At 50.1% G+C, this 13212-nt stretch overlaps 1 protein-coding gene across 9 annotated transcripts in view; it reads right to left on the bottom strand.

The window, feature by feature from the left end:
- Positions 1–1760: 1760 nt before the first annotated feature.
- Positions 1761–13212, bottom strand: part of Mfn2 (mitofusin 2) — a 30979-nt gene continuing 19527 nt past the window's right edge. For all 9 annotated transcript variants that reach the window (NM_130894.5, NM_001429964.1, NM_001429966.1 and 6 more), the window contains 8 exon segments: positions 1761–3544; positions 4847–4981; positions 6437–6633; positions 7687–7842; positions 9295–9515; positions 11005–11107; positions 11336–11440; positions 11758–11884. In NM_130894.5, coding sequence (NP_570964.4) covers positions 3475–3544; positions 4847–4981; positions 6437–6633; positions 7687–7842; positions 9295–9515; positions 11005–11107; positions 11336–11440; positions 11758–11884 — 1114 coding nt within the window. In that variant the 3' untranslated portion in view covers positions 1761–3474.

The following is a 13212-nucleotide window of genomic DNA, read 5'->3' on the forward strand; positions in this document are numbered from 1 at the left end:
ATGTGTTTCTACTGCAGGGGAGAGTGAAGGGCACATTTAAAGGCTGACAGGCTTGGGGAAATTAAGATTTGGGTGCAAAGGCAGGCTCCCCTTCTACCCTTCATCTTCCCTTCCCCAGTCAGCCCAAGATGCCCAGGACATCAGCTAGTCTTATTTCCCTGAACTTCAGTTTCCACAAAGTTGCTGAGCAAGCCGAATTCTCAACGCACACTTGAATGTCCTATAACTGGGTCCACCCACAGGCTTCCAGGAGCATTTGAGTTCTTCCAAAGTCCTGGACTGAAAATGTGTAAACAGACTTGCTCTCCTGAGACAGAACGGAACAGCCCCGGCCTTTAGAGAGCCCCTTCTATAGGGGAGATACACGCACCATGATTGTTCTAGGATACATGCATATCCTGTATGCTATTCACAAAGAACGGGTATCTGTTCAGGGTGAGGAAAGACAGAGACACTTGTAGACAAGCAGAGGTGGCAGGGAGAGAAAGAACATGAATCTGAGGAACCAAGTAAGAACTTGGGCTTCTATCCTGGATGGGAGTCTGGGTGTTTGGAGTGTGGCACGTGCTGAACTCCAAGTGCAAGGGTCATAAGAGGCAAGGGTGGGAGAGGAAATAGGGTAAGAGGCAAGAAGTCCTATCAGCACAGAGTAGCTGTAATGAGGAAGAAGAGGTCAGGGTCTCATAGATTCATAAAGTGGCAGACTAGGTACAGCATGTGTGATGGTGGACTCGATGATCCATCGAGTTTGTGGCCTGGGAATCTGGGAGGGTGTAGTTACCATTGAGAGGTCAAACCTATGCCATCTTGGCACAGGCCTCCATTTTAAAAGAAAAAGTGCCTGAGAACTTGACCTACAGCAGACCCCAAGCTGTACCCAAGTATCAGGAAGAACCACACAGCTTGTCTCTGGCCCATCTGCCAGAGTTACTCCCTAGCAACGGCCAATCAGGATCAGTCTGGTGGTTCCGGATGTACCTTTAGACTGATTGTTCATGGTTTTGCTTCAGAGCACCCACCGGCGTATAGCAGTCATTTAATTAGAAGCCTGCCAGGTTAGAACCCCCTCACTTACTCATCATTTCTTTAAAACCTTGTCCTGCTGGAAGCCCAGGGCTTCATCCTCCCATCCTGCTGCATCACTGACAGGAACCCAAGCTCCAGCTTGAATAAATCCCCTAGTGCAATTGCATCGGAATCAACTCCTTGGAGGACTTGTGGTTCAAGAATGCTTCCGAAACAGGTGCTACACCATCAGCTGAGCTCACAGCTTCCGAGACACACAAGTGGGTGGGTACAGTTGGAGGCTCAGACAGGAGGACACATGGGAGGCCTTTTCCACTCCCAAGGGCCTTTCAAACAAGAAAGGTCACAGGCGGGGCTGGAGAGATGGCTCAGTGGTTAAGAGCACTGACTGCTCTTCCAGAGGTCCTGAGTTCAATTCCCAGCAACCACATGGTGGGTCACAACCATCTGTAATGGGATCTGATGACCTCTTCTGGTGTGCATGAAGATGTTACAGTGTGTGTACATACACACACACACACACACACACACACACACACACATTTAAAAAAAGAAGGGTCGGTCACAGACAAGTTCTCAGAAGGTGAAGCAGGGTGGCCACTGAGTCACTGCTGTTGTACTGAGAATTGAAGTGGAATTAGAGAACTCTGTTCGGGAACTGCTCCATCTCCTGGCTGTGGAGGCTGGTCATGGCCTTCTCCCTGACTAGACCACTGCAAGGCAGAGAGCTCACACAGGGTCACAACTGGGGCTTTATTTTAGGTTCCAATACTATCAGCAGAGATACAAGTAACCCAGGCAGATGCATCACCTATATATACCAGAAGCAAACACACTGTGTCTGGTGCCTTCTACACCCCAGCAAAGGATCACACAACAATTAGCAGCAAGAAACTAAAGTGCTCTCTGCTAAACGTCTCTCAGATACAGGCTCTCCCTGGTGGTATAAATGAATCTTTACTTATATAAGCTCAAAATTCCATTCATTACTCAAGGGCTATACAGAAAAAGAATTTGAGTTTATTCTACCCCCCCCCCCCAAAAAAAAAGCACATAACACTCATTGGGATTACACGACACTGATGTGTCCTGACCCACTGTGAGATGACCCCGTCCAGCCTGGCAATGACCCACTGTGAGATGACCCCGTCCAGCCTGGCAATGCACTATGTCTTTCCATTCACGCTGACCTTGGCCAAGACCAGCACTGTCCCAGCAAAAAGGGTAGACTGAGGGGAAGTGACACACAGACATGGGCAGGAGAGGACATGGCCCATGGGTCCCACAGAGAGCTCCTGGTTGTGGGCTTCTGGGAGGGGCTGGAGCCCAGTGCTTTATCTCTAACTCTACCTGTCCTACAAAGGATTCATCACTCTAAAACTGCTCTTCCAAGACAATCAACCTTGGTGACTGAAATCCTCCCTGTTTTGACCATTAACAATTTCAACACTTAACAGTAAGAAGTTCAGCGTTGACATGAGGCGAAGCAAGCAGCAGGAGGCTTCAGGAGCAGAAGAGGAGGAGGCTTGAGGGTTGGGGCAGAAGGAGAACAGCCGCCAGGCTTCTCCTGTCGTTTTGTAACCAGCTGCAGTCATCGGCACAATCCAGTCCAGAGAACGGTGGCCACAGGGAGCTTGTAGCAAGGCAGGGATGAGCTCAAATTAGCAAGGTGAGCCTTACAGGTTTGTGAGCCACTCAGTGCTAGGTCAGATAGAGAGACCTCTTCTGTACTAACCCGGGCAGCTCCCATCTTCCACCATTCCTCCTGCAACATCCTTTAACCACCTGGAGCAAACTTGCAAGAAGGGAGGCGAGTCCCTTGTCATCACAATGCCAGACACCAACCTCACTACCACATCGGACACCCTAGTTCACATACCGTCCCCTGAGCTCTTACTTTGCTCTGGCTGGCAAGGGTCTCCAGCTTTCCCTATAAGCTGGTTGAGTCTAAAGCCCAGGGTGTGTGAGCCTGGCCACCAAGCACAACTGAAAGACTCTGCAAGTGGGAAAAAGTGCTAAAGCTGAGGGCCAAATGCAAGACACAAGTTCTTCAGTACCCTGAACTTTTCTGGGGAGTCCAGTCACCCCCAACATTCTCTCTCTGTAGGTGTACTCGGGCTGAAAGGAGTGCCTGCCTGATGCCTGTGAAGGCGCCCATCAGTCGTTCTGCAGGATGGCATCCTGAGGAAGACCTTATCAAATGCACAGTGACTTCCAACCGACTGAGCATGATGAGCAGACACAGACACATGCATGACTCCTTGGGGCTGAGCTGTCCAGTCCTTGTTGGTCTCCACTGGGTATGAGCTGGGGGTCTTCCTGCAGGGGGTAGGGAGTAACTGGTACAAGACAGTGGGTGCTTTCTTTCTCTCTGCAGCAGCCAAGGACTAGAGCTGATGGGAGGTGCGGCCCTGCCTCTTCTCGGTGCAGGTCCGCCCTGGCTGCCCACTATCTGCTGGGCTGCAGGTACTGGTGTATGAACATGTTGAGTTCGCTGTCCAACCAGCCAGCTTTATTCCTGCAAATACAAGATTAATATAGATAGCTGCTATGGCGGATCACAGTAGCCTGACTGAACTTTCATGTAATCCTTCAATAGCACATTTCCCTCTTTGCAAATAAAAAAAGGTCACAAGCTGGTGGAATAGAGCCAGGCAATTTTAAAAGGGGGTAAACAGGATCTCTCTAATCTCTAAGTAGTCCAGGCTGGCCTGGAACTCACAGCTGTCCTCCTGCCTCACCTTCCTATGTCCTCTGATTACAGGAATGAACCACCACAGTTGGTTTTAGGTTTTTCTAGTTTGGCTACAGCACAGAGCAAGTCTCGATTTCTGGAAGCCAACTTTCTTGACAGATAAAAGGTTTGGGTGTTAGCTCAGGCTATCTTTGTGGCTACAAGCAGCAACAGACACTCTGTCCTTTGAGTCCTAGTGGAAGAGCAGTGTATCCCTGGTGATGGACAGAAGGGGCATATCTGCACAGGCCAGACAAAGGAGAGAAAGTCCACTGATCTGTCAGGGCTAGAGCTCAAACCCTCTCAGTACCTCTTCCCTACCTCTGTCCCCTGTGGGCTTCAGACATCAGAGGTGGGGGCAGGAAATGCAGGTCCCCATATAATAATGTTACCATGGCCTGAGCAGACCAAGGACTTAGCAGAATACTTCTATCTTCAGCTGTGGCCCATGTCACAGATAAAAGCCACAGGACACAGCAAAGCTGAGAGAGTACAGGGCTAGAACCCAGAACCAGGCCCTTTCAACTGATACCCCCGCTGCCCTACCCCCTCAGCAAACCTCACAGTGCTACAGAGACCACCAATCCTGTTCCTGTGGAGAGATCTGGAGCTACACACCCCAGCTCCTGGGCTCAGCATGAAACTGAGCATGACTGACATGCTCTCACATAGAGCAAGAAAAACCAAAATGCAGCCCACCTGCACCCCATGTTCCTGTAGATCTCCAGACAAGGGACTGAGCTTCCTCTCCTCTAGGGGTAACAAAAACAGGCTGGGACAGCTGGGTCAAGTACTGAGGCCCTCCAGTTCAGAGGGCAACCCATGAGCTGTGACATCACTACCTTGCTCGTTTCCTGACATCATAATGCCCCATCTGGAAGCCTTGAGGACGGCGACACTCTACTAGACCTCCAGCACCAGCACTACCTACCCCACACTCATCAGTGCCGAGCAAACAGCTCACAGGAAGGCTCAATCCCCCAAGAGCACCTCCTGTCCACAATGAGACACCAGCCGGCAGACAAGGTCCACCTGCCCCCACCCCGCCCTACCACACCCCTCCCCACTTGGTCCTGGGCCACTCACCTGAGCAATTTGGCTTTGCTCTGAAGTGAATCCAGAGCCTCAACTTTCTTGTTCATGGCAGCAATTTCCTGCTCCAGATTATCCCGGGTGATGTCAACTTGCTGGCACAGATGAGCAAATGTCCCAGACAATTCTCTGAGGGGACAGAGGTTGGATTAACTGGGCACATGGTGGTTTAGGTAGGATTCTTCTATTCATAGTTAAATCTACCCAGAACAGAGTAGCAGCTGAGTCCTGCTTTTTGGGATCCTTTCCACCTCTACTGAAACCACAAACAGCTCCCAATGCTCACATCAAAGACGGTGGACATCACCACAGGAGGCACAGCATTGCAGTGCCGAGGCCAGGATTCTAACTCTGATGCTCACCAGCTAAGTGACTCAGCTCCCTTATCTGAGTCCAAGGTTCAGTGTCGTCCTGTACACAATGTGTGTGTGTGTGTGTGTGTGAGAGAGAGAGAGAGAGAGAGAGAGAGAGAGAGAGAGAGAGAGAGAGAGACAGAGACAGAGAGAGAGAGAGACAGAGAGACAGAAACAAAGACAGACAGAGACACAGAGAGAGAGACACAAAGAGAGACAGAGACAGAGACACAGAGACAGAGAGAGGCTAGGGATTAACTTAGGCCTTCACGCAAGGCAAGCGCTCCCCGACAGGGCTATGTCCCTAGCCCCTGTCAGTGCTCTCGTTTGAGAAAGTACACACCAATAAACACTCAGCTCACAGCTACAAGAGCAAAGGGAAGCTACTGCAGAAAGGGTCTGTCATGCACAGAGGGTCAATGGAAAACACTGAGCATGGTGGCTCATGCCTGCAGTTCTAGGGCTTGGAGGCTGAAGCTGGAAGATTGCTCTGAATTTGAGATTAGGCTGGGCTATAGTCAGAGGCTGGGAGACAGGGACAAAGAGAGAGAGTACAGGATAGTGCAGCTACCTGCTTTCTCCTGCTCTAAGATCTAGCACCCATAGGGACCCCTGACCCACCGAGGCAATGAAACCAGGCTTTGATTTAGGATCCCAAAGCTCATGCCCTTGTAGCATCACCCATCCATCCATCCATCCTTCCTTCCTTCCTTCCTTCCTCTTTCTCTCTCTCTCTCTCTCTCTCTCTCTCTCTCTCTCTCTCTCTCTCTTTCTTTCTTTCTTTCTTTCTTTCTTTCTTTATGCAGAGACAGGGTCTCACGTAGCCCAACCTGGCTCCAAACTCCCTATAGCCAAGGCTGATCCTCCTGCCTCCACCTCCTGAGTACTGAAGTACAGGTGCTAAGACATCACAGCTGATCCACAAGATACTGGAGACCAAGCCCAGGGCTTCATGTATGCTAGGCAAGCACTCTGCCAACCAAGCTGCACTTCCAGTCCCAAAGCCACCTTTAAAACCTATGAAATGAAGTGTGTCTTCCCAACCTGGGGCACCAAGGCCTGCCCGACCTCAGCCTGGGACCCTCTTGTCATCCAAGGATGCAAAGCTGGCACTGCCCAGCCGAAGTCCTAGAACCCATGATGCTAAGACCTGGGGACTCTCAGGTTAGGCTCAAAGGAGGTGGAAAGCCCACCTACTGGGATGTCCTCCCCGGGCCCCTGGGCCACTCACTGCTGAACTTGGTGGCTGCAGTTAGAGCCGGTATAACTGATAATGAGCTGCAGCTTCTCACTGGCATACTCCACAAACTGGCGCTTGAAGGCCCTCTCCTTGGCTCTGGTGGTCCAGGTCAGCCGCTCATACACGTACAGGAGGCCATACAGTCCAAAGGAGAGGGCGATGAGTCTCCAGCCCACTGCCTTCCACACCTGTAAAGATGCATGCTCAATGTGCAGCAGTCTCTGCGAGCCCAGTGAGGTAAGAGGACTGCAGCGGAAAGTGAGGGACCGGGTGTTGGCCACAGTACATAGCTTAGGGTTGGGACCACTGTACTGATCTAGGTGAGGTTTGTTTGCTCTGTATTTTAAGTGCTCGGAATGGAGTACTGGGATTGGTATGTGTTGAGCAAGCTCTCCTCTGCTGAGCTTCACCCCAAGCTGAGAAACAGGCTTCTTAGCGAGAGACACAGATAATCCAAAGTAACAGCCTATTCTGGTGGAAGCCAGAGTCAGAAGTTGGCATCCCACCTCACAGCTGTAGTCCAGCCACAGAACGGGGCTTGGAGCTCAGCTTCAGAGCTCATGTCATCCTCACCCTGGCTGTACGAACATGGGCACACAGGGCACGTTTAATCCACAGGTGGTGTAGCCAGGTAAATAAGATGCTAGAAAGGGGTCTGTGGACGGTCAGTGCGGCAGACCATGGCCCTCTTCTAGGACACTCTCTGTGGAAAACACCACAGAGTGTGACTCTCGGCCCGGGGAAGAGGCCTTGGCTAATCCATCTTGTACTGCATGCTGGAAGAGCAACCACAGTGTTGGTGACGGTCACCCCCTGCCATGGCTCTGCTCAGTGCTACAGAAGGGCATGAGAGCTGGCCAACACTATGGGAGGCACTGAGCTGAGTCAGAACAAGGTGAGCTCCACAGAACCAGAGGAGGGCCAACTGCTCCTCAGGGCTTGGGTCAGAGCCACCCAGAGGCAGTAGAGAGAAGATCAAGGGCCAGGTGGGCCTCCTCCTCCTTAACCTGTTCCCTATTTGCCGTGGAAGAAGAGACCTCAGTGTCAGATGGGGAGTTCAAACTAGCTATGGATTTCTGAAAGCCATGCCCAGGAAATGGAAGAACATCCTTAGTTAGTGATGTCTCAGCAGAGCAGCTGTCTGTGAAAAGGCTCTGACCATATAGCTCCCCAGCACAGAAAACACTCACTGAGCCCCCACGTCCCTCCCGCTGCCCCTTCCCCAAGCAAGTGTCACTGACCACTCCTCCGACCACGAGAATGCCCATAGAGGTCCTGGAAGTCAGAGAGGCCAGGCCAGTAACCATGGAGACCATGAGCTCCTCCTGGGTGAGGGAGCCCTGTGGCAAGGGTGGCATGCTGGGGTTGGCAGGTGTCAGAGGGAGAGGACGCTGAACCTGATGAGAGATGACAAAGGTATGAGAAGAATGTTGCAAGTCTGCCATTCAAGCACAGCTTCAGTGACCCTCAGGACTGTACCAGGTAGAAGAACAGGGACTGAGCAAAAGATACCTGAGGGAGAATGAGCTTTGTATGCACCACAGTGGGATGCCTGCCTCCCAGAAAACCTGCAAGCCCAAGGTGTATACTCTGGCATGCCACAAGATGTAAGCCCTGGCTACTGGGCTTTCACCAGCACAGCACCTGTACTAAAAGCAGTAATTTAAACATGCGTGTGTATGTGCATTGTATGGCACATGCATATGAGTGTGTGCATATGTATGTGGTGGGGGTAGGGGATGCCTCTATGCTCTCACAGACAGAACCTAGAGCAGACGGTCAGATGTCCTTCTCTACAGCCTTCTGTGTTAACACAAGAGTCTCTCAAGGAACTGGAAGCTCACTGTTTCAGTGAGGCTGACTGACTAGCTTTGGAGTAAGAATGAGTGTTTATACCCACTGAGCTATCTCCTCAGTCACTAAATGGACTTTTTATTCTAAAATTGAAAGTAATGATATGTTTTATTCTCTAAGATTTAGTTTCTGGGGTTGGGGATTTAGCTCAGTGGTAGAGCGCTTGCCTAGTAACCGCAAGGCCCTGAGTTCGGTCCCCAGCTCTGAAAAAAAAAAAGAACCAAAAAAAAAAAAAAAAAGATTTAGTTTATATGTATGAATCCTTTGTTTGCATACCACATGTGTGCCTATTGCACATGAAATTCAAGAGATCACTATATGCCTTGGCCTTAGAACTAAAGTTAAGGACAGCTGCAAACCACCATGCGGGTGCTGAGAGTGGAATCTGTGTCCTCTTCAAGAACAACAGCACTCTAAACTGCTGAGCCAGCCATCTTGCCAGCTCCTAATGTATCTTTATTCTAGTAATCTTTTTAAAGTTATTCTTTATTCTAAATTTTAAAGTGGTGGTTTATAGGTAAGTATTTTTAAATTCTCCCCACCCCTCCAGTGGTAAGGATGACATCCAAAGCCCAGGCAAACACTTCTCTGCTGAGCTACATCCCCAGACTCCAAGTGGTCTGCCTTGAACAGCACATACTTATTAACAAGCATTAGAAAAACACCCAGAATTTTGTTTTTCCAAGACAGGTTTTCTCTGTGTAATAGTCCTGGCTGGATAGAACTCACTTTATAGACCAGGCTGGCCGCAAACTTACAGAGATCTGCCTGCCTCTGCCTCTGAAGCCCTGGATTAAAGGTGTATGCCACCACCACGCGGCCAGCCCTCAGCATTTGTAACTAGGACAAGACCAAGTTGGTAATGGCGGCAATTCTGACCACTGCCCTGATGACACTGTAAATGGCTTCTGCCCTAAGGTCCCCAGTAGTAGACTGACTGTGTATCTGGTAGCAGGGTGATCTCCCATGATGCACCAGGGAAAAGAGTTTCTTGCCTGATCATTGTAGCCCAGCAAGGCCCGCCGGCTATTCTTAGGGCCCAGGAACCTATTCACTAGCATAGTCCATCCAAGGGAGAAATGGAATTCGATGTCCTCCTGAAAGTCAGCGCACAGCTTGTCACAGTTCAGGTCATAGCTGAGGGAGAAACACTGTCGAGGGACCAGCATGTCTATCTGATTCCGCACAGACACAGGAAGAAGGGGCTTCAAGCCGTCTGTCAGGGCAAAGCAGGGAGAGAGTGCATCAGCTAAGGTCTGTGTCACCCCAGGGCCACCCAACCTGAGGCACACTGTTTGCACCAGCTGCTAGAGACACTGCAGCTCTGTGCAGAAACTACACTTGGTTGGTCAGTTGGTGGGACTGGTTGACAGGTTACCTTCCCAAACCTGCCAGGAGTCATGCAAACTTCTATACCGTCCCCTATGGCAACCTCAAGTTCATACAGAATGAATTGAGAATGCACACCCAGAAGACAAAGGTAGTGAGTTAAATCACTATCAAGGTAACATAAGCTGGAGAGATGGCTCAGGGGTTAAGAGCACTGTCTGCTCTTCCAGAGGTCCTGAGTTCAATTCCCAGCAACCACATGGTGGCTCACAACCATCTGTAATGGGATCCAATGACCTCTTCTGGTCTGCAAAGACATACATGCAGGCAGAAAGCTGTATGATGTATACATAATAATTTTTAAAAAAAGGTAACATAAGGAAGTTGATTTATTATTTTTGATTAGATGTATGTGTATCTGGGGCTGTGTGCGCACATGGGTGCAGAAGCATATGAAGTCAGGGGCACATGAAGTCAGGGGCACATAAAGTCAGGAACATATGAAGTCAGGGGCACATGAAGCCAGGGGCACATGAAGTCAGGGGCACATGAAGCCAGGGGCACATGAAGTCAGGAACATATGAAGTCAGGAACATATGAAGTCAGGGGCACATGAAGTCAGGGATACATGAAGTCAGGGGCACATGAAGCCAGGGGCACATGAAGTCAGGAACATATGAAGTCAGGAACATATGAAGTCAGAGGCACATGAAGTCAGGGGCACATGAAGTCAGGGGCACATGAAGTCAGGAACATATGAAGTCAGGGGCACATGAAGCCAGGGGCACATGAAGCCAGGGGCACATGAAGTCAGGGGCACAAGAAGTCAGGGGCACATGAAGTCAGGGGCACATGAAGTCAGGGGCACATGAAGTCAGGAACATATGAAGTCAGGGGCACATGAAGTCAGGGGCACATGAAGTCAGGGGCACATGAAGTCAGGAACATATGAAGTCAGGGGCACATGAAGTCAGGGGCACATGAAGTCAGGAACATATGAAGTCAGGGGCACATGAAGTCAGAGGCACATGAAGTCAGGGGCACATGAAGTCAGGGGCACATGAAGTCAGGAACATATGAAGTCAGGGGCACATAAAGTCAGAGGCACATGAAGTCAGGGGCACATGAAGTCAGAGGCACATGAAGTCAGGGGCACATGAAGTCAGGGACACATGAAGTCAGGAGCATAGGATCTCCTGGATGGATCTGAAGTTCAGGCAGCTATAAACCTTGAGACATGGTTTCTGGGAACCAAAGTCAGGTCCTCTGTGAAGGCAGTACCCGCTCTACTCTGAACACACTGAACTCTCTCTCCAGCCATATCCTCAGCTTGGATATGGCAGCCCCACATACTCCAGGTCCCTTGTGGCACTAACCTATCATGTCTTGCTGCATAGTCTGCAGTGAACTGGCAATGGCTGTGGAGCAGCGGTCAGACATGTTTCGTCCCAGGCCTTCCTCTATATGGCGGTGCAGTTCCTGCCTCCAGAAAAGAAAGGTTGTGAGAAGAGGTACCACCAGCAGGAGTCTGTAGGATGTTCAACCAGACCTCACCTACCAGCTGACCAAAGAGGCAGCTTGGACCTCATGTCCCTGGCTGTCATTTCCACTCAGGGACCCTGATATGGAGCAGCTAAGGCTGAGTTGCTGTCACCAAGGTGACTCTGTCCAATGGTCCCTGCCAAGAGCACATGCTGCTTCACTCACATTCTTATAAACCTTGAGGACAACTGGGGATGGGTGAAAGTCCATCTGGTACTCGTCAACCAGCACAGAGAGGCGCCTGATCTCTTCAGCCATGGCTGTGGACACCTGCAGTCAAGGGAGGGCACAGTCAGCATCAGGAGAACTGAGCTTTGCTTCTGCAGGGGAGGCTGCAGTTAACTACCCAGCTGTCCCTATACCCTACAGTCTTCCCAGCTCCTCTTGATTTGAAGTCACAGGGGTGGAAGAAAATGGACAATCAAGGTGGCCCTGGAAGGAGGCCCAGGGAAACCTGTGTTCTTGAATTAGGGCCACAAAAGCTTCCCAGAAAGCTGGGGAATCCCAGGTGTCTTGCCTAGGTATTTGCTGCCACTGAACTGACTTTGAGTCTGAGTGTCCACACAGAGCTTTCTCTTCATTCTCACCTGCCTTTCCACTTCCTCTGTCATCTGCTTAATCCGTAGCTTATAGTCTTGAGCCAGGAGCTCCAGCTGCTTGTCAATGAATCTCAGCCGGTCTTGCCGCTCTTCCCGCATTTCAAGACAATAAACCCTGAGAGAACAAAAGCACTGCTTAGAAACTCATGTCCCCACAAGACCAAGCAGAGGAGCCAAGGGAAGCTGGGAAGCACCCAGGCCACTCTGTCCTGCCCCTCATCCCTCCAGCTCCCATTAGGAGGAGGGATGGTGACAGAGAAGAGAAGTACCTGAAGGGGGTTAGAGTTAAAAACAGCTCTGCTGGGGTTGGGGATTTAGCTCAGTGGTAGAGCGCTTGCCTAGGAAGCGCAAGGCCCTGGGTTCGGTCCCCAGCTCCGAAAAATAGAACCAAAAAAAAAAAAAAAAAAAACAGCTCTGCTAACAACATGGGAAACAGAATACTTGATAACCCAGCAAGATGGTTCAACAGACCAAGCCCTTGCTCTGCAAGCCTGATTCAGTCCCTAGAACTCAGCTAAAGGTGGAAGGAGATCTGATTCCACAAAGCTGCCCTCTGACCCCCATGCATATGCCATGCCAAAGACAGGGGTTCAAAAATAACATTGTGAAAACTTTTAAACAAAATAACAACAAAAGAATGTTTTACTTTTCACTTGTCCAGGAATTGGGAAATTAAAAAAAGATACTACCAGACCCTCAGGGCATGGCCCTGATTTAAGTGTGGTAAGAGCTACAGAAATGGGAGGTCCTCCAGGCAGGAGCAGCAGATGCTCTGGAAAGCACCCATGACAAGCTGAGTCACTGGGTAAAAGGACGTGGTCAGTTCCTAAAAGAGCCAGAGTTGGTGCCAATATGAGGCTAACACAAGGACCCCTTCCCTTCCAGGAAGAAAAAAGCTGGTTTAGTTCTTGGAAAAGCTGCAAGCCAAACTGTCACACAAAGTTACCTTTGGCTTCCAACTGACCCCCTCCTTGGTAAAGTCTTGAAAGGTATACTGAGTTGATCTGAAAGTTGTTTTGCTCCACCGAATGCACATAGTATCCTGCCTAGTTACTATTGTTTGAATTCTGCCCCAACTGTTTGCAAGTTATATAACTCCCTGTTAAGAGTCTGCTCAGGGTTGTCTGCCTTTGAAGTGGGAGGACCCCGACAGGTCGACATGTCAGAATGATTAAACTCCTCTCGCTTTTGCATCAATCACTGCCTCCGTGAGTCTCATTCAAGAGATCCCGGAAGAGGTTCAATTCAGACCTCACATTCCCAGCACCCATGTCAAGTGTCCCAACAAGAACTAAGGGAAGGGAAACCAGGCTGCGTGGCAAAACCAGCAGCTACACTGTCAAAACAGGTAGCGCCATGCCTCAACATGTGTGGCATGTGCCCAACAGCCTACAGTCTTCTATGCTCTCCTCAGCACTACCTTTAATTTTGGGTAGTGGAGCA

This window comes from Rattus norvegicus, chromosome 5 (assembly GCF_021556685.1).
Source record: "Rattus norvegicus strain SHRSP/BbbUtx chromosome 5, alternate assembly SHRSP_T2T, whole genome shotgun sequence".
NCBI lineage: Eukaryota > Metazoa > Chordata > Mammalia > Rodentia > Muridae > Rattus > Rattus norvegicus.